The sequence below is a fragment of the Rhinatrema bivittatum genome, chromosome 1 (assembly GCF_901001135.1).
Source record: "Rhinatrema bivittatum chromosome 1, aRhiBiv1.1, whole genome shotgun sequence".
Taxonomy (NCBI): Eukaryota; Metazoa; Chordata; class Amphibia; order Gymnophiona; family Rhinatrematidae; genus Rhinatrema; species Rhinatrema bivittatum.
The window spans coordinates 488,650,461-488,675,389 of NC_042615.1; the positions used below are offsets into that span (position 1 = coordinate 488,650,461).

The 24,929-nt window shown below is 45.3% G+C and overlaps 1 protein-coding gene across 5 annotated transcripts in view; it reads right to left on the reverse strand.

Moving 5' to 3' along the window:
• Nucleotides 1–2,820: 2,820 nt before the first annotated feature.
• Nucleotides 2,821–24,929, reverse strand: part of MAGIX (MAGI family member, X-linked) — a 39,942-nt gene continuing 17,833 nt past the window's right edge. For 3 of the 5 annotated variants that reach the window (XM_029608093.1, XM_029608116.1, XM_029608112.1), the window contains exons 4-6: nucleotides 13,964–14,125; nucleotides 11,024–11,162; nucleotides 2,821–10,157 (exon numbers count right to left, since the gene is read on the reverse strand). In XM_029608093.1, coding sequence (XP_029463953.1) covers nucleotides 9,607–10,157; nucleotides 11,024–11,162; nucleotides 13,964–14,125 — 852 coding nt within the window. In that variant the 3' untranslated portion in view covers nucleotides 2,821–9,606. Of the gene's footprint in view, nucleotides 10,158–10,651; nucleotides 10,743–11,023; nucleotides 11,163–13,963; nucleotides 14,126–24,929 lie in introns of all 5 variants that reach the window. The other 2 variants (XM_029608125.1, XM_029608104.1) reach the window with 2 other exon arrangements.

Here is a 24,929-nt window from a genome sequence, read left to right on the forward strand (position 1 = left end):
GGTCTAAGCGATTTACAAGTGATACATTCATAAATATAATAAGTGGCATAAAAATACAAATAAAAACAATGAATCTAAACCGCACATAGTAGTCAAATAAGGAAAATCTTACAGAGGCATTAGGACAAGCTCAGAATCCCGCTGCATTCTAAAAGTAAGGCAGACTAGCCTGGTATGGAAAGAAATGCAACCAATGCAAACTCATTCCCCACTGGCTAAGACAGCCACACTCCATATATGAGGACAATGACGCAGTGCTGGGCTCCAACTGGTTCATTTTATAACAAATTTAGCAGCTGAGGCATTCACATCTCCTATTCTCCTACCTCACAACATTCTCTTCTTTATAATTTAAATTTACTAATACGAACTAAATCAAGAACCATGAATACTGATCACAAATGAAAAAAAAAGTCACACCCAGCTTTTATAAAAGCAACTCTGAAATCATACAAAAGAGCCAACATTATTAAAGTTGCTAGAAATAAATAAATCATTTCTCTTTCATATCGACTGATAACATTTTAGTTGAACAACTCACTTTTTAAATGTCAAAGTTGTACCCTCACCAGCTGTCATATTGACAAGTTCCATAAGAAACTATGAGTAACCTTGTAAAAACCTACATTGTATTTAAAATCAAGTTATTACTTAAATAAATCTGACATCATTTTAAATTATAACCCTCATATTCCCCACCCAACCAAATTCAGGGCATTATTTATCAAAACTCAGATTTTCAATGAAGAAAATTGAAGTTTTTAAGTATCAAGGTTTCAAATACTCAATCACCCAATCACCATAGAAAATAATTTAATTAAATTAATTAATTTATTTAAAGCTTTTCTTTACCGACATTCGTCAGGGATATCATGCCGGTTTATATCAAACAAGGGATAGGCTAAGAGGTGAAAGCAGTTACAATAAACAGGGAGCAGAAAACTGGGAGTTGAGGAAGTAATATACGTAAAAGCAAAGCAAATAGGCATAAATAAGACGATATCAAATTAAACAGAGAATATAACATGAATTAATGAGGGAACTATTTACGAATAATGCGACATTGTCTTACGAAACGAATATCTGCGGCACTTGCGTGAGTGAGAAGGGAGTTCGATAGTTTTGTGCACTTAGCTGAGGTAGGAGGGCGGGAGAAAGGGTGGGCAGGAGGTACTAGCGGGGGAAGGTTGAGGGGGAAAGTGATGCACGGGAAGGGATGTGGCAGTTTAAGGGTAGGCTTCCTTGAATAGCCATTTTTTTTGAGTAATGTGGCTGCCTTACCACAGGCCGCCCAGCTTTAATACATGAACTTTAAATGACTTTATGAGGAGTACGTTTGGAAAGTCCTCTTTTAAAAATGAGCCATGGCTCGATTTTGTAGGGCTTTCTGGGAGCCAGGTCACTGCTCATTCGGTTAATCCGTAGTCCCGGTCGTCCCTAAACTCTTTTAAGAAATAAAAATGGACATCATCGCCCTAGGCATACATTGACCTGCATCGCTATCCTGAGGTGACCCCTCACTGCCCACTCGCCCATCGTGAATATGCTGCATCCCGCCGCCAATGTCGGCATCACACCTGTGGCTTGCCTTTGCCGTGCACACCCCATCCCTCTCAACCTGCCGTCTGCACAGTCTGTCATGGCTCCTGCCGCCTTGCTTGCAGCTGTACTCACTGCTATGGTCCTGCTCCTTTCCAGCCCTGCAGCATGATTCTGCTTTCGAGGGGAGCCGCCACTGTTCACCCCCGGTTGGCTGATGCAGCTGGTAGTGGCTGTAACAGCTCCGGTCAGCGGTACTCAACCGCCACGGCTATTACTGCTGACAGTGGGCCCCCGTCTCCCATAGGCATCTGCTTCTTGTCTCTGTCACTGCTGTGACCTTTACGGAGCTCTGCCAACCTAACTGGGAGCCAGAATCTAAAAAACAATCTCTTTGGGCAGATTAGGCCTCTTCCCTGACCTGTGCCAGACTTCTTAAAGGGCCAGCACTCACCAAAAGTGGGGGGAGACGTGCCTAGTCTGCAGAACACCATCCCTTCGGAGAGGCTGCTGCTGCTGCTGCTGCTTGCATTTGATAATCAGGGGAAAAGAGGTGGAAAGAAACTCAGATACCAGAGAATTAAAGCTACATTAAGAAGCATGAATAAAAAACATGGAATGGAAAAATGCACTAAAAAAAGAAGAGTGTCAGGGCAAAAGAGTGTTTTCACAGGCTTCCAACTGGGGACTGCCAAGTTGAAAGTCAGTGCCCTGCTTATAAGGCCACAGAGACGCTCAAACTGAGGCAGGTTAAAACTATTGTTAGCCTGAGATATTGCCCCACCTCCGAGGATCCGTGCTGGTGCTCAAGGGTTGAAACAATGCTTTCACTAGCAGCTGCTGATTGGGATATATCATAGGCAGCAGAAAGGGGGGGGCACAGAGAACATGCCCCCCCTCCTAAAATTCAGGCCTCCACCAGCAACAACCGCTCCCTTCTCCTAAATTTCCATCCGGCTCCCTACTTACCGAGCATATCTGGAAGCTGAAAAATGCAAGAGAGTGAGACCTCTGGCTAGAGTGCCATGTTTGCTGGTTCTTCCCCCTCCCTCCTAAGAGCTGGCTCTTTTGGTTCAGTTTCTCCCCTCTTCCCTCTCCATTCTCCACCCTGGATAATCTGATGTCATCACAGACGAGCTCTTTGATGGAATGAGAACAAATCACAGCCAGCAAAAAGGAAAAAGAAAGCAGGAGCTACAACTTTATTTTCACCCTATAACAGGCTGATAGCAGCAGAAGAACAGAAGACAAGGCTAGGGCTATGTTTTATCATCATTAATCTTTTTTTTTTGTGCTGTGCCAGGGCTCACATAAGGCCCCAGGATCTCCTGAGGTTTCCACACAGAAGGGAAAAGAAAGTCTTTTCAAGGCCCTAAGGGATATTTTTTCCCCCTCACTCAGAGACTCTTCTGCACACCAGTCCGTCACACACACCCAAAAAAAAAAATCACTTTTTACGCCAAGGCAGTTATACAAAATAAAGTTGTTATTGAACTTATGGCAGAAAAAGAACAAAGTCCAAAACACAGTACACCTAAGGCTAGTGCACTCCAGCAACACAAGTCCAAAAATACCGTAAAATCCAATACTGTCTCTTTCGGCCCTCCCAGTGCCTTTTGGGTGATGGAATCTTCTCCTCTTTTGTGTTGCTCTTGCTTCCGTCCCTCTCCAGAGTACTTGATTAAGTAGCTTGCTCAGTCTTTTAACTCTGCAGATTTTCCCAGACAGATTGTTTGTCTCTCCTCTGACACTTCTCTGGCATACTCATCCAAATGGCTCGGTTGAATTCTCTTCATCTGGGTCTCCTCAGAATCCGCTAATTTCTCAGGGACAATCCTTCTGAGCTCTCTCTGTGGGCTCCCAGGAATTCCCCCCTCCTGGAATCCTGAAGTTCTTCCCTATGGAGGGATAAGGCCCATCTCCACAAGGAGCATCACCTGTAAACTCATTCCTGTGGGTAGGATCGGTTCTCAACTCCCCAAGTCCCCTGCATCACATGACTTCAGGGGGTTTTATGTACTCTTATGTACGCGTCTCTATCACACTAGGGGGCAGGGTCTGAATGGAGACATCTGACACAAGTGCTGGCAGGGTGACTTGTAGAGGCCACAATTGCCATAGCAACCAGGGGCAAATACTACTTGAAGGGGCAGATTTAGGGCTCCCTGTACATATAAGTTTAACTGCCTGGCTAGTCCACAGTGCTGGAGAGTGTGGTTTCCATGGCTTGCCTAAGCATGCCTGGTAGACGTGCTTTCTTGTTTCTCGCTTTTAGGCAATAGTATATTCAGACATTTCTCAGACAGCTGGTTTTAGGATTGGCCCTCGTCTGGAATTGGGTCTTTTGGGTTCTCGGAAAGAAATGCTGGCCTCTGCCAAACTAAAAAAGGCTGCTAGATTTGTGGCTGCAAAATTTTGGAAACAGTCCCCTGAAAAGTTGGCATGCCCAGTTCTTTGAAATCGCTTGTGCAGAAACGTTGACATGTTCTCTGAAAGAGGAGATTGCTAAAAATACTTCTATATGGGGAAGGTTTGGGAATTTTTATTCCATTTCTTTATAAAGCATTTGTTTTTTGTAAAGGGAAGCTATTTCTAGATGCTTGCTGTTAGAGTGTCTTAACTGTAGCATGTCTGTCAACTACTTATTTCCTTGTATTGGGTTGTTTTTGTTTGTTTGTTTGTTTGTTTTTTGCTGTTAAATCTTTTTCAGAAGTAAAGAGTTAAAAAAAAACTGACTTGGATAAGAAGCAATATCCTACAAATGGCCCAGCTTCTATGGCTCCTCTCTTAGTGCAGGAATGTACTGTTTATTATGTAGTACTCCACCGAGAACTAGTTTGCCGGATTGGTGGACTGTAAATGCTTTTAAATAAAGAAATAAATGGCTGAAAGCCAGGCTATATCCTTGGTAGTGTGGGCAGATTGGACAGGCCGATTGGTCTTTTGCTCTCATCTACCATGCCACTGTATAACAGAATTAAAGAAAACGGCTATAAGCAGAGGATCCTTAGTAGCAAAGAAGTGAAGGGAAAAGCACAGATCAGCTGGGGTCTCTGGCATGGTAACAGGAAATAAATCAGACAGAGACTAGATGGGCCCCATGGTCCATATCTGTCATCATATTGTATGTTTTTAAGAGGGAGTAGTAACAGTCACTCTTTGGCCTCCAAGTGTGTCCATTTTATTTGCACATGGCATGGCTACCTCCATGAGCACTGACATGACAATCAGAAAAACTGAAAGTTATCAAGGCAATGGGGGCAAGTGGGTTACATCCTTGGACACAGGGAGCCCAATTTTCTAATATGTCTGCATGGCCCCCATCTGCATGCGTAGACGGGACCACGCAAAAGGTGAAGTACACAAACTGTCACAACTGACTCTTTCTATCAGGCATTCTCTTCCATCTTCCTTACAGGCATGGAGAACAGCCAAAGGAGCCTCACTCAGTGGCCTCCTAATAAACAGCCTTCTAATTCATCGCACACTGTTTTGCTGTTTTCAGCAAAGACAACGCAGCATGACAACAAAGGTGGGCTTGCCCTCAGATGTCGAACGATGAGTCATTGCCACGTTTGCAGTTAAATAGGTTGAGCAGTTAGAACTATTTGTGACACTACGGCGGTACTCTATAGGATGTGGTTCCAGGCAACCTTATATACACGGGGAAAACTAAGGGGTAAATTTTAAAAGAATTGCTCGCATTAAAAGGGCTCATATACGTGAGAATCTGGGTCGAATGCGAGCGGCTCATATTTTATAACGGCCCAATTATGCGCGAGCAACCGTTTGCACACAGGAAACAGGGGCAGAGTCAGGATGTGTCAGGAGCGTTCCGGGGTGGGGCCAGCATTTACACTCATAAATCCATATTTTAAATCTGTTGGGTGCAGCGCAAAGTGGGCTGTTATTGATGCATATTTACTTCTGCTCTTGATGAGGTATAAGTCTGCAGAAAACTAGTTTTAGGCCAAAAACCACTGAGTGAGGGGTCTGGGTAAATAGGGGGAAGTGTAGGTTGAAAAACCAGAGGGGTCTGAATGACGTAGAGATAAGACTGGGCAAACTGGTGGACTCCTTGGTCAAAATGGCTATTTCCTTCACGTGTGCATGTTTTAAAATCTGCTTACCTGTGCAGATTAAAGCTACAAAATTCCTAAGGAAGATACGGAATTTACGTTTGTTTATGTAGCCGCTTAAAATTAGAATCACACATACGTGCATCTGGAATATTTAAAAAAGGTACGTGCACAATTGCACAGATGATTTGAAAATCCAGCATATGTGCACTCGCGTGTCTGGACACTTGCACGCTTGTTTAATAGTTACCATCTAAAAGTTTTAAGACAGAGGATTATTGAACTTTGGCGTTGTATCTGTTGCCAAAAAATGGAAGCGCCTTTAGTATCTCGTTCTGTGGCTAAATATGTGTTTGGAGAATTAAAATTTTCGGTTCTTGAAATACCTCAAGAAGATATTTGCAATGGAGATTATGACCAGTTGTTGCTTTGAAGTGAACAGAGATAGATTTTTTGGTTGGATATAGTTGATCCCTATGGACTCAATCAGGAAGTTGATTGGTCCATTTTTCTTTGTTTGTTCTTAGTACTTCAATTTTGAATTTCCCACTGTTATTTGACACTGCCCACTGATTAATTTTGATTGGATGTTGTTTGTTGATGCAGTGGATTGGAGTATATTCTATTGGTTGCATTAGGAATTTTGCTATTCAATAGAATATAAATAAGAATAAGGCATTTGAGATGAGAAATAAGCTCCACCATGTTTAGTACTTTGTAAGTCTATGAGTCCGATGTGTATGTCTGTTCTTGCAAAGTTATGTTTTATAGAGATATTCTTGTAAGATTACAGATAATATATATCCCTCCTTTGTTGTTGCAGGCAACAAGCAGGCACAGAGATGCTGAAACACAGCCAGTGTCTGGTGCTGTAGATATGGGTGATTTTGGGTTTTAGGCAACATTCCTGAAGAGTGCTGTCCACACAATTAGATAAGTAGTGTTTTTGTTAACAATTACTACATCCATGTAGTTTTGAGCTTTATTTGAGACACAAACAAAAATATGAAATAGATTTGGGGATATATTTAGGATAGCAGTAAATGATTATATAGTAATGCAGAAGAATGATTCTGCCTAGAGCTCATTGTGGGCATAAGACAGCAAATTCTTTTAAGAGTTCTCTTTCTCTGGGTCCTCTTTATTTATCAACTTTGAACATAAGAACATAAGAAATTGCCATGCTGGGTCAGACCAAGGGTCCATCAAGCCCAGCATCCTGTTTCCAACAGAGGCCAAAAACCAGGCCACAAGAACCTGGCAATTACCCAAACACTAAGAAGAACCCATGCTACTGATGCTATTAATAGCAGTGGCTATTCCCTAAGTATAATTGATTGAAATTTTTGTTTATTACTCATTGTGAAAGTGGTTTATATACTGAGTTATAGTAGGTTGCTGTGCTTAATATTTTTTGTAGTTGGCAAAAGGATCAGTGCTATACTCTGCCCACATTTCTTCTGGCAAGTAATCAGTACCAGATGTACCAACATTTGATTCCAGGGGTTCAATACCAGCTTCTAACGCAAATGGCTCCGTCCCAGGTTATGCCCATGTTTCCAGTGCCACAATCAATGCCAAGCTCTTCTCCCACTTAACTCTAGGGCAGCAGCAACATGCATTCTTTTAATTCCAATGCCAAGGATGGAACACCAGGCTCTGACTATATTTCACAGGGGATCAGTACTAAGGGGAGCGCACACTTCTGATGCCAAGGGATGAGCATCAAGCTTTACCCACATATGTAATATCCATACATCTGCTCTTACTGGATCAGGCCCAGGCTGTATCCACATTTTTAATGCCAAAGAACTACCAGGTGGTGCCTGAAATCACAGGCCACTTTCGTGCTGTGTCTTGCACTGACTGCTTCCAAGGACACAAAATCCTCCAGGTGTCGAGTGGCATTTCTTCTCTCTCTCTCAGCCTTCCCCAGTTCCCTGAAGCAGAATCCATGCCCCGAAGAAGCCTGCCAGCTTTGACCTCAGTATCTCATCTACATATGTTTCCCCTGCCTCCGTTCATAGCTCAAGAGAGAAGCCTGCAGCAACCAGCTCCAAAAGACATTTATTAATGGCACTTGTTAAAAAAATACATATGTGTGTGTGTATATATATATATAGATATATATTAAATACATCTTCTATGAAGTATTATAACTTTAGCGAAATCAGTGATTGTCATATTAATTGAAAAAGAAGGCACACACAAGTCAGGTGTCCTAAGCATTCATCAGTGACAGGGCAAGACGTGAGGTGTCCTAAGCATGCATCTGCGTGACAGAGCAAGAAGCAAGGTGTGCCAAACATGTACATCTTTCCGATAGGGCATGAGGTGAGGTGTGCTGAGTGTGTGCCTATGTCACAGGTCAGGAAGTGAAGTGTCCTGAACATCAATCAGTGTAACAGGGCAGGAGTTGAGGTCCCCCAAGCTTGTGCCTGTGTGACAGGGCAGGAGGTGAGGAGAACCAAGTATGCAGCTATGTAATGGGATACTGATAACGGGAGGGAGGGAGACAGTTGGAGGGTCTGGGTTGCTCTGCTAACCCTGGCAAAATTGTTATCAGCACTAAGAGTCCCTGCTGGGAGGCTTGCAGGCTCCAATCATTAGGGTCCTCACTCCTGTTTGTGGCTTCAGTTACATGGGTACTGTACCATAATCCCGTTTCCTTCTCCCCACTTCTGAGGCTGTTCACTGCCCAGGGAGATTAGATGGCTCAGAGCCTGTGGTATACTGGGCTATGATGGACTGCGGCAATGGCTGGGTTCAGCTTCTGGAATGAAATGACAAGGCAGAAAGAGATCGCAGCTGGAATGCAAGTTCACCTGCATGACACTGCATCCATGGGAATCCATAAAAGGGCCGTGTCTGTGCCTATCACCCAGTACCTGCATGTGAACAGTAATACATCCATTGCCTATTAGGGTTGCCACCTGACTCCATGTCATAAGGAACAGGTTAAGCCAGTCCTGGTTTGACCCTACGGTATGCGGCAGGGACTTGCAATTCTGATTACCCATTGATTTACCTATGGAAATGTATTTGTTTTATAAATCCCACGTTCTCAGCAGGTAACAGATTTACGTGCATAATTTAAAATAAAAACTACAGATTTCTGCATGCAATAGGGTAAAGTTGGACTGGATCAGCTTGTTCCTTCTGCCTTGGGAGCCAGGTGGCAAGCCTATTGCCCATGTCACCCATGCGCACACCCATTTGGCGTATGTGTTCATGTGCTTATTTTGTCTGTATGCTCTCTGCATCCTTCTTTTTTTTGCTTGCGGTACCCTGTGACTCTTATCCCTCCCTGAGGGATAAGGCTCAGCTTGGCTCCAGAGTTGTTGGCCGGCTTCAAATTTGCCCGATAAGGTTGATCCAATCCTGGATTCACCCCATTGCACTTGGAAGTCTTATTTTTGTTAGAGACGGCAATAAGGAAATCAGCACTACAAGTCTCTGCATGCAATGGGGTAAACCCAGGACTGGATCAAACCTGTCAGGCGAATCTGGAGCCAGCTGGCAATCCTACTTGGCTCTCTTCATGAATTTTCCCCATTTGTGGCACTGTAGTGCTCTCCGCTTCTCTCACTTTCCATCATCACATCTGCCCGTAACCTTTCTCAAGCTGCTGCTGCTGCCGCCGCACTGGTAAAACCTCTCGTGATTCCCCTGAGCGGCAGTGGTCCGGAGAGACACTCACAGTGAGTCCTTGTTTTATAGGTTTCCCTCATCATTCCCATGAGCAGAAGCAGGGGAAGTCCCAGAATGCTTAAGTGAAGGGAGAGTAAGCGAGAGATCCAAGGCCGAATCTGAACATCTTCCAGGGCTTGTACTTAGCTGATCCGCTTTGGGGTTTACTGGATAATTAAAACCTTTTGATAACAAAGTGTGCAAAGGGCGAGCAGTGAGAGGACATACGGGCCAGTGTGAGCGAAGGCCGAGCCCCTGAGCCATGGGGGCCATACAGCCGGCCACCACCCGCTGTCAGCTAGCCAGGCACGTGGCTGCTGCGCAGGGCCTGATGCAGGCGCTCCCTACTGGGCACCAGCCAGGGCCCCGGAACAAGAGCTGGCTGGAGCCAGGGCTCCAGGGTGACTGCAGGGATGCCGCCCCTCTGTCCGCTCATGAGCGTGCCTGCCAGCATTTCCTCTCCATGCAGGGGGCAGGCGGACTTCCTGTGATGTTCCGCCTGGTTGGTGAGAGCGCCCAGCAGTGCCTCCTCATTCCAGGCTGGAGAGACAGATTTCTGGTGAAGCTTCCCCTGCTCTCTGCCCCTCTCTCCCTCTCTCTGGCTCCTACAGGGGCTTCCCGCTGCCGTCCTCACAGGGCTGCTCTCATGCTTCCCACCCTGTCTTCCTGCCGACCCGCACTGCAGGGGTGCCTCCCGCTTGTCAATTCCAACAGAGGAGGACGACTGTCCCTTCTCCTCTGGGGACCCGGTTTCCCATCCCCGGTGGCCGCTGCTCGGGTCTGCCATTGAATCCGGCTCGCGCACTTCTCGTAGGACCTCGGTGCTGGAACTGTGGCTGTGCTCACTGTCTGCAAAGAAATGAAGGAGAAACTCCAAGTAAAGACACTTCATCAACCCCATAATATCCATCAAGAAAACACCCAGCCCCCCCCCCCTTTTCCCACCAGTCCTGTCCCTCGGAGATAATATACCCAGCCCCGCTCCTTCTGTTCCAGCCCCTGGGGACAATGCGCCAAGCCCCATTCCTCACTAGCATTATCACCTGTGGAAAACAAAGCCCGCCTCTGACTCTCCTGTACCATTCCCCAAGGATAACATAACAAGCCTCGGCCCCTTCCGAACCATTTCTCCCCCCCCCCCCCCCCCCCCCCCCCCCAAGGACAATATCCCCAGCGCCATCCTTTCTGAACCATTCCCCGGGAACAGCAAGTGCAGGCCTGCCCCAGCCCCTGCCCCTCCTGTTTCATCCCCAAGGATATCATAACCCAACCTCTGCGAGGATAACATGCTTTGCCCTGACTCCTCCTCCTTAGGAATCCCCTCAATTCCCTGGAGTACAAACCATTTATAGTCTGAGCGCCCGATGAGATAGAAGCAGGGTTCCCCCTTTCTGGAGTTAATAACACAGAGACACAGGCTGAAGATCTCCGATCCTGTGATGGTGTGGGGAGGGAGGGGGGAGGGGGGAAAGGCCAGGGCGACAAGACGAAGGAGAGAACAAAAAAAAAAAAAAGCGAGAGAGAACAAAAGAAAACGGACAAAGGGAGGGAAAGCGTGAAAGAGGCAGACAGTAGAGACAAAGGAGAAGGCAAAAGGAGAAGCAGAGGAAAGAAAGGAAACATGATGAAAAAATATTGCAGAGAGGAAAGAAGAGGCGTGAGTGAGCAAAGTTCACAGCTGTCGCTGGGGATGGGCTGAGACCTCCCACACTCACCATGGTCTGGGATAAAACCATTCCCTCGCCTCAGCTGCAAGCGGACTGTGGCGCCACTGCACCGGATCAGCTCCACAGCGTCCGAATGTTTCATCCTGCTGGTGCTCCTGCCGTTTATCTCCATCAGCTGGTCACCGACCTGTAACGTGGAGTGCCAGCAGGTTACACCTGGCTGATGAGAGCACCTCACCCCCCTGTAACATGCAGCAATAACATGCTAGCCCTGTAACATATACTGACAGCTTGTTAAGCCTGTGTAATAACAGCATAACAAACCCTGTAACACACAGTGACAGTAAGTTACATCATTAATACAGATCAGCAGTGTATCGTCCATAAAACCTCGAGGGACGGTATATCAGCGTTATGTAACGAGAGCATATGACACATACAGAACCTGAAGGCACTGCAATGGTCTCCCAACTTCCCTGGAGTGCTCTGAGACTGCTGTCTAACTCTGTGGGTGGTGGTGTGAGATTCAGCTTGTCTCTCTAGGTGTGTCGTGAATCTGCTGTCTGTATCTAGGGGAACGCTGCTTTCTGAAGGGTTTGGGAAGAAGCTAGGTCAGTTGCATGCTGGGTAAAAATTAGGCGACCTGCCAACTGGTAATGTCCTTACACAAAATGCCAGATGCTCTCAGCTCATCCAAAAGGAAAAAAAATCCACCCATATATGTACATACATACTTGCAAATACATAGCTATAAAAATACAGATAAACTAGCTATACAAACACACAATTGCATAGTTAGATACAAACGGACCTTAACACGTACCTGCATAGCCAGAGATACACAGAGCTACACAGATATACAGAAATATAGAGAAAAAAGTATTAAGCCCATAGCCTTGTCAAATTTCTGCACTCAGCAGAGCTACTCATGGCTACCAGAGCCAGGGCCACCCTAGCCTCACCACTGTTTAATAAAAGAAACATTAGACCACTCCCTCCTTCATCCCCTCTCAAGGACCTCTTTGTTCCACTTCCTCCTTCACTCTGCTTTCCCTGTATGCACTGTATGCACATAAACTCTCTCTCATAGGTACCCATTCCCTCTCACACACATACATGCTCATTCTCCCATACACACTCTCATGTGTTCATTCTCCCATACACACTCCCTCACGGGCTCACTCATTCACTTCTCTCCCTCTTCTATACAACACTTGCAAACTCACACTTTCACTTTGGTCTCTCTCTCTCATTCCCACATGCACTCATTCTCTTCCCCCCCAACTCATCGATAGCAGTCTCCTCCTCCTTCCTCCTCCCCTGCTCTCACTGGGGCCGATGCAGTGTCGGGCGCTGAGTTCAGCACGTCGCTAAACACAAGGTTGGATGCGCGTTTTGGATGCGCTAGACATACGTCCAATGCAGTATCGGGATCAGCGCATCCAAAACGAGTGTCCATGCCGGCGCGTAGCTAATAGCGCTCATCACATGCAAATGCAATGTTGATGAGGCCATTAGCTAGTACCCCCCCCCCCCCCCCCCCGATGTAAAACAAAAATGTGCGCCTGACGCGAACATTTTAACCCTTAAAAATTAATGCCAGCCCAGAGCTGGCGTTAAGTTTTGAGGCACTCCAAACCGTGCTCAGAAAAGCAAGAAAAATACAGCTTTTCTCTGGTTCCTGCTACTTAATATTGTTGCGATACTAAGCAGGAGGAACCACAGAAAGCTGCAACGTGAAAAAAAAAAACTGATAGCGGTCAGGTTAGGAAAAGGGGAGCTCAATTTACGAGGGTCCATTTTCCTAACCTGGTGGCCGTGCACGGGTTAGGAAAACGGATGCTCAGAAAATTTAGCGACAGACACCAGGGCGATGTATCCACTGGGCGTGCCTTTTAGCGCACCAGCTCATTTGAGTATTCCATCAAGGGCCCAAGAAAGGGGGTGTGCGTGCTTCCAGGTTGGATGCATGTTTTTTGCATGCATGATATTGCAACAGGCCCACTGATAGCAGCCTCCTCCTCCTTCCTTCGCCTCCCCCCACCGTCCTGAACCTGCCAACGTTAGCAGCTTCTTTCTTCCATCCCCGCAAGGCAGCAGCCTTCTCCGTCAAGCCCATGCAGCCACCTGGATTACTACCTTCTTCAGCCACTGGGTGCGGGCCAGTGCTGCCTTGTTTCCTTTTCTGTCGCACGCGCACCAACGTTGCTCCTCCTGCCTCCCACTCACATGGCCCAGCTGATTTCTTCTGGGGCCCGCTTCTAGTTTCTGCAGCAGGATCCGGAGGTCTTTGGTGTTAGCCCAGAGACCCTGCAATTACCTTACAATTCCGGAGCCTCCGGGCCAAATCAGGAGAGTTTCCAGGAAGGCCCATCCCCCGCAGAGGGACCTCGCTTCTCCTAAATCATGGGAAAGTGTGTGTGTGTGTGTTCATAGGCCTCGCCCCCCTCTGGCTTCCGTGTGAGAGACGGGGACCTGTAAGTAAATACTAGCCCAGTCCCCATTCTCATTGCTTGCTACTGTCACTGCCACTGGGCCTGGGGGCCCAGGACAAGCTCCATTAGCCAGGATAAATGAGGTTCATGGCGGGAGGGAGTTGGATGGAGGTTGTTAGTCCTCCCCCCCCACCCACACACAAAGATTCTGGTGCCCTTGCCTGCACTTTTCTGCTCCTCTCAACTGGGTTCACGTCCAGATGCAGAATAAACACACAGTACATACACAAATGCACATACAGAGATACACCTTTCATCCGTATCTTTCTGCTCCGCTCTGCCAGAGAAAAGCATGCACACTCAGCCACCCGCATCCTCCAGCTCTTTTCAGCTTGGCCCCCTTCCAGGTACGGGAACACATGGATACCCAAATAGCCAGGTGGGCAGGCATACAGGTCACTCTGACTTGCATGCTCAAGCTCCCCCTCTGCTGGAATCCCCATCCTGACACAGGAACACACAGCCACACAGACACACATTCGGTCGCTGTCACCTGTATCTTCCGACTTTTCTCCGCCGGGCCCCCTTCCAGCAATCCCAGGACGTAAATTCTCATCTTGTATTCACTGCCTCCTCTCAGGCTGAAGCCAAAGCCAGTTGCTCCCCTCCGCAGCTCCACTGTGTACTGCCCAGACTCCTGCTGGGCTGGCGCCAGCTGTGAACAAGAATTTTCTTACTATCAATGCCTATAACTGTCAGGACCTTAGGGGTGGCTGCCTCTCCGGGAGGGCAATAAACCTGCAGCCCACATAAAATAGTTTTATGACACTTCTTGTCCCTGAAGCTCCTTTTTTTTTTTTTTCCTGCGGGCCTTCCCGGTCTGAACACTTCTCCAGCAAGGCTTAAGATTACAAAACCCAATTCACCTTTCACTACAACCCCACTTTTGCATTTCCTGCTGTCACTAATATATCTCAAAGGGTTCCTAGCTCCTTGCAAAAAGAAACAAAACAATCCAAGAGAGCAGTACAGTATAGGGGTGAAATGTTTCTGTACACAAAACAAGAGAGCAGGATCTGGGGATTATGGTACCTGACAAGCAGGTGGATGTGGTGAAGGTAAAAGCCAGAAGGATGCATAAGGAAGAAGAAGAGCCTGCTGGAAAAGGGAGATGATACTGCCTCCGTGATATATCTACCTGTCTCCAGTCCTTGGAAACTATTTCTGAAGCTAAAGAAACAGTGAAAAGGTGCGAGAGTGGACCTGTCAGAACTTCCCTAAATTTGCCTTAATATCCTCAGATGCATCTCACCTGGGCCCCATGGCTTTATCTACTTTCAGTCCTGCTTGCTCTTCATGAACACAGCCTTCCGAAAATTGTTTTGGGGTCTCCCCCATTTCCTTTCCTATTTGTGGCAGTTTTCTGCCCCTCTCTCAATGAAAACTCAACAGAAATATTTGTTGAGCAACTCTAGTTAGCCTCTACATATCCCTCCCCTTTTACCTTTGAGCCTTAGAATCGCATTATCTGCACTTCCTCCTGTCACTAATATATCTAAAAAAAAAAAGGTCTTGCTCTATGTTTCTAATTGTTTTTTTTCCCCACAGAATGCAATCCTTCAAAACACCATCAAAGTTAAAAGATTAATTTGGGTGGGATGGTTCTGACTATTTTAAGTGGTAATAGAAAGGAGACCGATGACAGGAAAATTCTTATTCTCCTACAATCTCCCGACAGTGCAAACCGATAGCATTTAGCACAGCAGTGTCTTATAGGATGGCATTAAGAGCAGCCTGGGGAACCCATCTCCCAAAGGCCACACCTGCTGATGCCCATTTGCCCGCTCTGTCGCTCTTTGTGAAGGTATGAACAAGGCCCCCTGCATGGCTGCTTTATGGTCCACCTCTACAGAAGCGAATGCCTTTCCTGTGCAGAAGGTGGGATATTGCTCTGGAAGAGCTCGCTCACAGGTGACCTGGAAGGATCCTGCGTGCTGTTCTGTGAGCCTCGGCAACGCCACAGCACATCTGTCTAGGGCTGAAATATGGAGAGGCTGACGAGGAGAAGGCAGAGTTGCTTGTCAAACATTTCTGTTCAGTTTTCACGGAGAGAGGGCGTGGAATAGGAGCACAGAAAACGGCCACAAACAGGAATGGATAACTGTAAGGAGCGGCAGTTGCTACCCTTAAGGGAAACATGGGGGTAACCTGCACAGCGCGGCAGATACTACAACCATAAGAAGCTTGCTGGGCAGACTGGATGGATGGACCATTTGGTCCTTTTCTGCTGTCTTACAGCACCAAAAAGTGCAGAGAGTTGCTCCGATTTCCTGAAAAATGTAAATTTTCTTTAAATAAAACTTCAGAGCTCTTAATGTATAAAGAATGAAAGAATATTTTGTGTTTAGAGACAACAGGGAAAGAACAATCTCTTGGTTAATGTGGCGAGCAGAATTAATCTTAAGAACAGAACTGAACATTTCTCAGTACAACCTGATCTGGAAACAACTAAATAAACACAGCTGCTGAGGACAAGGTTTGTAATTCACTCAGCAGCCTTCTTGCTAAGCAAACTGCAGCCAAAAATGCTACCTTGATAGAGAAAAAATAGAGAGGGTGAATCCGGGGGTTCAAGCCATGGCTCCATAAGAGCATTCGATACAACATTCAGACTCTGAGAAAGTAGTAGCCTCGTTACCTTACATCATTGAAGCTTTACTGCCCTAAAACATCTGGACTCATATCAGGATATGAAAACAGAGGTATTCTATCATATATGCCTCCAAGATAGGGAATGGCAGCCACACATACCCACAGTGTGCTCATGGCTAAGCTTAACTCCAGGCCTTGAAGCAAAAATGTCAAAAAGTTGCTTACAGAAGACTTTGAGTCTGTAACATGTTTGTTCTTGCACCAGTTTGCACACTATTTCCAAACTATGTAACAGAGTCTGTTTGTAGATGCTTTCATAGCTGCTAACAGAGACGACTCTGTCAGAGTAGCCTTTACACTTCAGTCTTTTCCTCTCAGTTTCTAAACCATGTGGATTTAGATACTCTGGGTTTTGCTGAGGGTCCTTAATCTGTTCTGTCCAGTTCTGGAAATCATGGATGACTGGACCAGTATTAGAGTCATCTCTGCTTTACTTGCTCTTACTCTTTGCTAAAACCCATAGCAGCATCACCAGCAGAGAGTTATTCCTGAGGGGAACAATTTCACCCTTGGGAGAGAGGTAGTAATTGGCTTGAAGGAAAGTTTACCCTTCAAATGGGCTGGAGAGAGTGTGAAATATCTAGGGGTTAGGTTAGGGGCGGATTTAGGGAAATTATTTGATATTAACTATGGCCCATTGGTGAAGGGAATATTTGCTGATCTGGAGAAGTGGGAGCGGCCATATCTGTCTTGGTTGGGTAGAATTCATGTTATTAAGAAGAATATGCTGCCTAGATTCTGTTATTTTTTTCAAACCCTCCCGATATTTAAATCGATAGGGTTTCTGTAGGATTGGCAGAGAAAGCTCTTTATTTGGAAGCGGAGACCACCAAGAGTGGCGAGGGAAGTCCTGTATCATACTAAGCATCAGGAGGGCTTGGAAGTTCCCAGCCTTACTCTTTATTATGCTGCCTCCCAGCTGAGAGCTTTACTTGAATGGCACTGTAAGTCTAAACGCAAAATGTGGACTGTGATGGAGCAGGATTTTGTGGGTTTACCCTCCATGGAGTATGGAGTCTGGAAAATTGATAGCACTAATGGAAGCCTGAAGAAGGCCTCCCCATTCTCCCAGGTCGCACTTGCAATTTGGGCGAGGTACAGAAAACAGTTGGTAGGGGACTCTTCAATCTGGTCCCGTTCATCCTTTTTATTCAATAAATCGTTCCCCCCCCCCCCAGGTGATGGAGAAGTCTACAGTAGACTCCTGGAGGCGAGTGGAGATTGAATGGCTGAAGCAGGTGTGAGATGGGAGATCAGTATATTCATTTGATACGCCTTCTCAGTTGTAGCCATTAGCAGAGAAAGATAGAGTCGCCTACCTTCAATTGTTATCATTTGTTAAGTCTCAGGGGGCACTGAAAGAACTTCCAAGAAGTAAATCCATGTTTGAAGTCTACTGCTGTAGAATGGATAAAGAGAGTAAGGTAATCGCTAAAATATATGCGTTGTTGTTGGGTGAGATGACTAAGAAACTAAAACATGTGTTAGCCTGGGAAAAGGATATGCAATTGCAACTGGAGCTTGCTAATTGGGACTTATGTTATCTAATGACTGGGATGAGCTTAATTTTCTCAGGAATAGTAGAGAATGGTTATAAATTGCTTTATTGATGGTATGTCACTTCGGTCAGAATGGCTAGGATGTTCCCGATGTTATCTGACCGATGCTGGCGCCAGTTTGGGGAGAAGGGGCATTACTATCATATCTGGTGAGAATGTGCTAAATTGATTATTGAAATATGATCCTGGCTATCATTTTTTAGATCGCAGGATGCCAGAAACCCTAGATTATTATTACTTTCTATAGATTTGGGCACAGTCAATGAGAGGTTTTGCCGCCTGACTCAATTCATAATTGTGGCTGCGAGATGTGAACTGGCAGCTTGGTGGCGTAAACCTGAGACTCCTCAGAAAATCAATGTTCAGTTTAGACTGGCAAACCTGTATACTATCCACTATGATGCCTAAATCTCTTTCCTGGGTGGTAACTCCTAAGATAGAACTTAACATTGTGTGTAAAATTGTTGGCCCAGTGTGCTGTGGCAATCAAAAAAGCAAACAGAATGTTAGGAATTATTAGGAAGGGAATGGAAAATAAAATAAAATGGAGGATGTCATAATGCCTCTGTATCGCTCCATGGTGAGACCGCATCTTGAATACTGTGTGCAGTTCTGGTCACCGCATCTCAAAAAGGATATAACTGCACTGGAGAAAATGCAGAGAAGGGCGATCAAAATGATATGGGGCATGGAACGGCTGCCCTATGAGGAAAGGCTAAAGAAGTTAGGGCTTTTCAGTTTGGAGAAGAGACGGCTGACGGGGGTGGGGGATATGATAGAAGTCTATAAAATCATGAAAGGACTTGAACAAGTTAATGTAAATCGGTTATTTTCTCTCTCAGATAATAGAAGGACCAGGGGGCACTCCATGTAGTTAGCAAGTAGATCATTTAAAATAAAATTGAAGAAAATTCTTTTTCACTCAGCGCATGTTTAAGCTCTGGAATTCATTGCCAGAGGATGTGGTTACAGCAGTTAGTATAACTGGGTTTAAAAAAGGTTTGGATAAGTTCCTAGAGGTTAAATCCATAAACTGCTATTACGTTAATTGATAATCAATAGTAGCTTGTGATTTATCTAATGTTTGGGTACTTGCCAGGTACTTGTGACTTGGATTGGCCTCTGTTGGAAACAGGATACAGGGCTTGATGGACCCTTGGTCTGACCCAGTATGGCATTTCTTATGCTCTTATATACTATGTAAAGATTGACAGCACATCTTCATGATACCCTCCCAAGATTTGAAAGAATGCGGGCAACATATATCAGGATGGCAGGAGGCTCAGAGTTTAGGGCCTGGACTCTTGATGGAGGATAATATGTGAGTTAGGGTTCCACTCGTACACACAGTTAGCCATTGAGTCTTGGGATTCATAGGGGAGGGGAATAGGGAGTAGGTGGGGGTAATGTGATGGGGAGTTGAGGGGTAAAAATAAATCCAGCGTTCAATGGGTGAGTTTTATTGTCACATATCTTTATTAGATATTTCCTGTATGTCACAAATTTGTATTGGAAATTGATAGTTACGGAAAATTCTACTGCACTAGTGTTTCTTCTTACACTGGTATGTGTCTTGTTGTTGTGATCTTGACCTTGCTTAATAAATAGCACATTACAAAAAAAGAAAGAAAGGAAGGATTTGATTCACTAGTCAGCCTGCGCAGCTCTGGAAAAAAAGAGCCTGTGGCACCCGCCGGGCTGAGAAGAGGAGGCTGTGGCACCCATCGGGCCACATGGGCCCCAGAAGGCAAAGCAAGGGCAGAACAGAAAAAAAAAAAGGCTGTTGCGTCCGTCAGCCCGCACGACCTCGAAAGAGACGGCAGCCTTCCGGGCTAGGAAAGGTGGAGTGAGTGCAGTGAGTTTGAACCTGTGAAGAACAGTATGGGGGTAGAACCTGAAAAGGTGAGGAGACGAGAGAGAGAGAGGGAGAGAGAGAGCAAGCAAATGGTGGGCTCTAGTTTGGAGGACAGATCTGGAAGATCAATCTGGAGAGAGATGGGGAAATGGGTGAAGGTGTATGTGTGTGTGTGGTGGGGGGGGAGTGTGTGTGTAAGTGCAGTGGCTGGAGCCTGGGAGAGGGAAAGGGAGCAAGTAGAAGCAGTTTGGTTAATGCTGGGAAGGAGGAAGGTAAGGGGGGAAGAGCTGGAGCGGGGAACTGAGGTTGGAGAGAGGGAACTAGGAAACGGTTGAGCCTCAGATTGAGAAGGTTGAGGCTGGGAGAGAGGAAAGAGCTGGGGGAGAAAGATCTGGGGGGGGGGGGCAATGAGGTTTAGACTGGGGAGCGAGAACTGGGGGATCAAGACTGGGAAAGGGGTGAAGAGAGAGAGCTGGGGGATGAGTAGGGAGAAAGAGGGTGCTGTGGGGAGTCGAGCTTTGGTGGGGTGAAAGAGTGCTGAGGAGTCAAGACTGTGGGAGGGAGGAAGCGAGCAAGCTGGGAGGGAAAGAGAGAATGAGAAGGAAGGCATTGGGCCTTATTCTATTACAGTACTCCTGTGGGAATTATGCACAAAACATTTTTTTAAATTTAGCATTTTTTAATAACTGTTTTTCCTATTGGATTTTAAATTAAGTATCTCTCAAAAACAGCAATTACAGAATGTTAGGAATTATTAGGAAGGGAATGGTGAATAAAACGGAGAATGTCATAACGCCTCTTTCTCCTTGGTGAGACTCCACCTTGAATACCCAGAATGCAGTTTTGGTCACCGCATCTCAAAAAAGATAGTTGAACTGGAAAAAGTACAGAGAAAAGCGACCACAATGATAAAGGGAATGGAATGATTCTCCTATGAGGAAAGACTAAGGAGATTAGAGCTGTTCAGCCTGGAGAAGAGATGGCTGAAGGGAGTGTGATAGAGATCTATAAAAATCATGAATGGAATAGAATGGGTAAGTGTGAATCGGTTATTTACTCTTTCAAAAATTAAAAAGACCAGGGGATACTCCATGAAGTTCGTAAGTAGCACATTTAAAACAAAATGGAGAAAATTCTCTCTCACTTAATGCACAATTAAGCTCTGGAATTCATTGCCTGGGGATGTGGTAAAGGTTGTTAGTGTAGCTGGGTTTAAAAAAGGTTTGAATAAGTTCCTGGAGGAAAAGTTCATAACCTGTTATTGACCAGATAAGACTCTTCTTTACTGTGTTAATATAATTTTCCAGTCCTGAGCACCAGTGGGCCAGGAACTGTAGTGACGTGCATGGTGATGAGGAAAACCTCAGCATCCAGCAGTTGCAGAATTGCCCCCCCCCCCATACACACACCCCATTCTTCAAGCTCCAGTCGTAACCCCCCCACACACACACACACACACACACACACACATACACTCTGTATCGGGGGCAGGACTGCTCTGGCTGATTTGCCCCAGGCCCTGCACAGGTTAGCTCTGGTGTCAGGATTCATACGACTGTGTTAAAAGTGTTGGCTAATACACAATTGGCCTTTGCCCAGACACACCTGGCAATATCCGTTGGGGTTACCATCAAATAAGTAGAAGAATCTTTGGCATGGTGACCGTCCAGAATAAATATGGATACAGACAAGGGTCTTCTCCTACATGTTCAGATTATCGCCGATGTAAGCCTCACAGGGTGAGGTGCTACTGTCTGGCACCAAGCTGCTCACGGGAAGTAGTCCCCCAAGGAAAAATCCCTGCCTTCAAACATCTTAGCAGTGAGAGCAGTCTGTCTAGTTTGTCTGTCTCCGAGAGCATTTCAAGGTGTGGAATAGGCAACAGGAGGATCAGACAGGGCGAGGATGGTCAGTTCTGTGCACAAGGACAGGGGCATAAGGAGTGCCAGAACGATACAGGAGAAGGCACCAAGGTGAATCGCTGGCAGGCTCATTGCTGGACAGCAAATGCACAAGCAGACTAACTGAGTCACCCTAAGACTGGGAAAATGGGAATGAAGGAATTTTCAAAGCACGCAAATCTCCCAAGGTTCTTTAGTCATTATGAGGACGGGCAAATAATTGCCATGGATGGACCAGTCCAAGAGTGGAAAGTATCATTTCTGTATTTGTTTATTCACAAAATTAATAGCCTGCTCTAGACCATGTTCATGGCAGACGAAAAGATAGCAAACATACAAAATAATCAAACAAAGGCTGGAGGAAGTGACATCATCGGGGAGATGGATGCCTGAGTACGGAGCTCCTCTCCCTGCCTAGCTTATCGTGAGTAACTGGAGCCTCTAGAGCAAATTTTTCTTACCAAATTGGGTGGACAATGCTTCGGGCAGGAAGTGTGATGGCCGCTAAATGAAAATCTGTAAATTTTTGCCAGTTTTCATGTCAAAAAAAGTACCACTGCTGAGGATGGGAAGGGCTGTGATGGCGGCAGCCCTGAAGGCCTCGTGGGAGACTCGAGTCCCGAATGACGCACAGAATATTCCCTCGGCAGACCTCTCTTCTCTCTCCAAATTCAGAAATTGGTTTTGCAGCCTGAGAAAGGACTTGAAATTTATAAAAGAGAATTAGTGGGGATGATGGAAGAAACTGAAGAAGAGACAGCTAGCCTGGGACATCGGGTGGATGATTTCGATAACCGGATGGAATTCCAGGCGGAGGCCGCTAAACAGCTCCAAGAAGTTTGCTCTGAGCTTCAAGACGAAAACCTCTTCATGAAAGAAAAACTACCTGATCTGGAGAACCGCGCTGGGAGGGGAAATCTCCGTTTTCGGGGCTTTCATTAATCACCGGAAAACGCAGACTGCACAGCACTGATAGTGTGCATCTGTAAACACCTTCTTGCCACTTCCACTCCTGATGGTGAGAGTGATTCTCCTGATATTAAACTAGACAGAGCCCATCGGGCGCCTGGTGGGCCTAATAACAATCGCATTGGAGACACCATAGTCTGTTTTCATGATTTCTCAGTAAAAGAAAGAGTGGCCACAGCTGCTAGAAAGCAGCTTACCTGGACATGGGAAAGACAAGAAATAGCAGCCTACGCTGATTTATCGCAAGCCACTTTGCAGAATAGACAAGAACTGCGAAAAGCTGCAGCTTTCTTTTGCGCAAAGGAAACATCAAATACAGATGGCTACATCCGTTTGGCTTTATCCTTTTTTAATGATGGAATGACATCCAAGATCCGCCCCGCGGCCGACGCCATCTCCATCCTTAAGGATCGAGGATTTGTTGGCTCTCCACAGCTGCCGAAACCAGCTAAAGTTTCTTCATTCGAGGGAAGCACTTCCAAAATGGCAACGCGTGGGTAAACACAATAGCAGACTGAGGAGGCACACAGGAGGGACCTCAACTGCAAATAACATTATCTGACTTTCTCTGTTTGATGGGTTTCTCTATTGTTCCCATCAAACAATTATTCTCTGATCAGAGGTTTCTTCATATTACCACAGTACTATATTTGTTAACTGCTTATCTCTCTGCTCCATGTGATGTTGATGTTTTATTCTGTTTTCTTCATATTGCTCTCAGTTTTCTTTTTCTAGGTGGGGGGAGTGTCACCACCTCGATGAACATTGATGGGAGAAGGCGTGGATGATCTGCGGGGAGGTTTCAGCAGAACTGTTTAGTTCTCTGCGGGGGTATTTTTTGGGGGGAAGGTGGGGTGGGGGTACCTTTCAGCCCTTCTATAAGAGTTTTTACTCTTTTATATCACTTCTTGGTAGCATTGCTTATGTTAAAGGCATCTGACTCCACATGTTCTCTGCCCTTTTTCACTGCTAGATGTGGGTGTGATTATTGGCTTGGATTCCCCTAATTTAGGCTTATCCCGTTCTCCTTTTTTTTTTTGCTCAGAGTATAGGTGGGTTGTTTCAGGGCTTATATTGGTTTTCTTTTCATATACTTATATATGCAAAATGTCCTCTTTTCAAATAGCCTCTATTAATACTAAGGAACTCAATTCCCTATTCAAGAGAAATATGTTTTTCAGAGAAATGGAAAATCTTCGGGTGGCTATAATATTTGCCCAGGAGACCCACCTAAAGAATAGGTACGAGTACCTGCTTCATTCTTCTAAATTTTCCCATTGTTTTTCACTCCTAGTTGTAAAGGCACCAAGTATACGAATGTCAGTATTATGTACTCTAGGGGTTTTATTTTCGATTGTAAACTATGTGTTAAAGATCCGATAGGTAGGTATTTGTTAACACAGATTTTGGTCAATGGTATTCCATATATTTCTGTTAATATATACACACTAACAAAGATCAAGGGATATTTTTTAAGAACCTACATCAGCTATTACTTACTTCTTGTTCTGGTACCTTGATACTTTGTGGAGATTTTAATTTGGCTATAGCCCCTGCTCTAGATACTTCACAGGGCTTTTCTTCAGTGGCTCACTATCATAGGGAAACATTAAAAGAACTTATGGAAGATTGGCACCCGATCGATGTCTGTAGATCTCAAAGTTTTAGCCAAGATATTAATAGGCCACTTAGTAAATTTATTGTGCAACTTAAATATCAAGATCAGGCGGGTTTCATTACCTGGGAGAATGGCGGGGGCCAATGTGCGTAAACTAGTGAATATAATGTGGTGGGCTCATGGAGAAAATATAGCTTCTATTTTTCTCTCTATTGATGCTGAAAAAGCATTTGATATGGTGCATTGGCCATTTTTATTTCACACTCTAGAGAAAATGGGTTTTGGCAAGACCTTTTGATCCTGGATTCACAAACTTTATGATCGGCCAAGGGTCTGTATTAAAATTAGCAGGGTATTCAGATTTTTTTCTAGTAGAAAGAGGTACTCGCCAGTGCTGCCCATTATCCCCGCTGCTGTTTGCTATTTTCTTGAACCCATGGCTATTAAAATTCAAAATAATCAACTCATCTCTGGTTTTCAGCTGGGTAAACAGGTAGTCAAGCTTTCTCTTTTTGCTGATAATATCATGTTTACTATTACTGATCCCCATATCTCTTTGACGGCTGTAGAAAAGAGAGTTAGGTGATTTTAGTAAGATGTCTGGCTTTATGGTTAATGGGAAAAGTCCGAGATTCTTAATATTTCCTGTGATCAGGGCACAGAGTCATCTCGTCGTTTGAAACATCTGTTTAAATGGGCCTCATGTAAGCTTGAGTACCTTGATGTTTACCTAGGTAAACACCTGAAAGATTTATTCGTCTTAAACTATCCCCCTCTGCTTGAGAATATTTGACAGGATTTAGAAAAAGGGGATCGTTATCTCTTTCCTGGCTGGGGAGAATAGCAGTTGTGAAGATGAAGGTTTTACCCAGACTGCTCTATTTGTTCCAAACTTTGCCAATTCC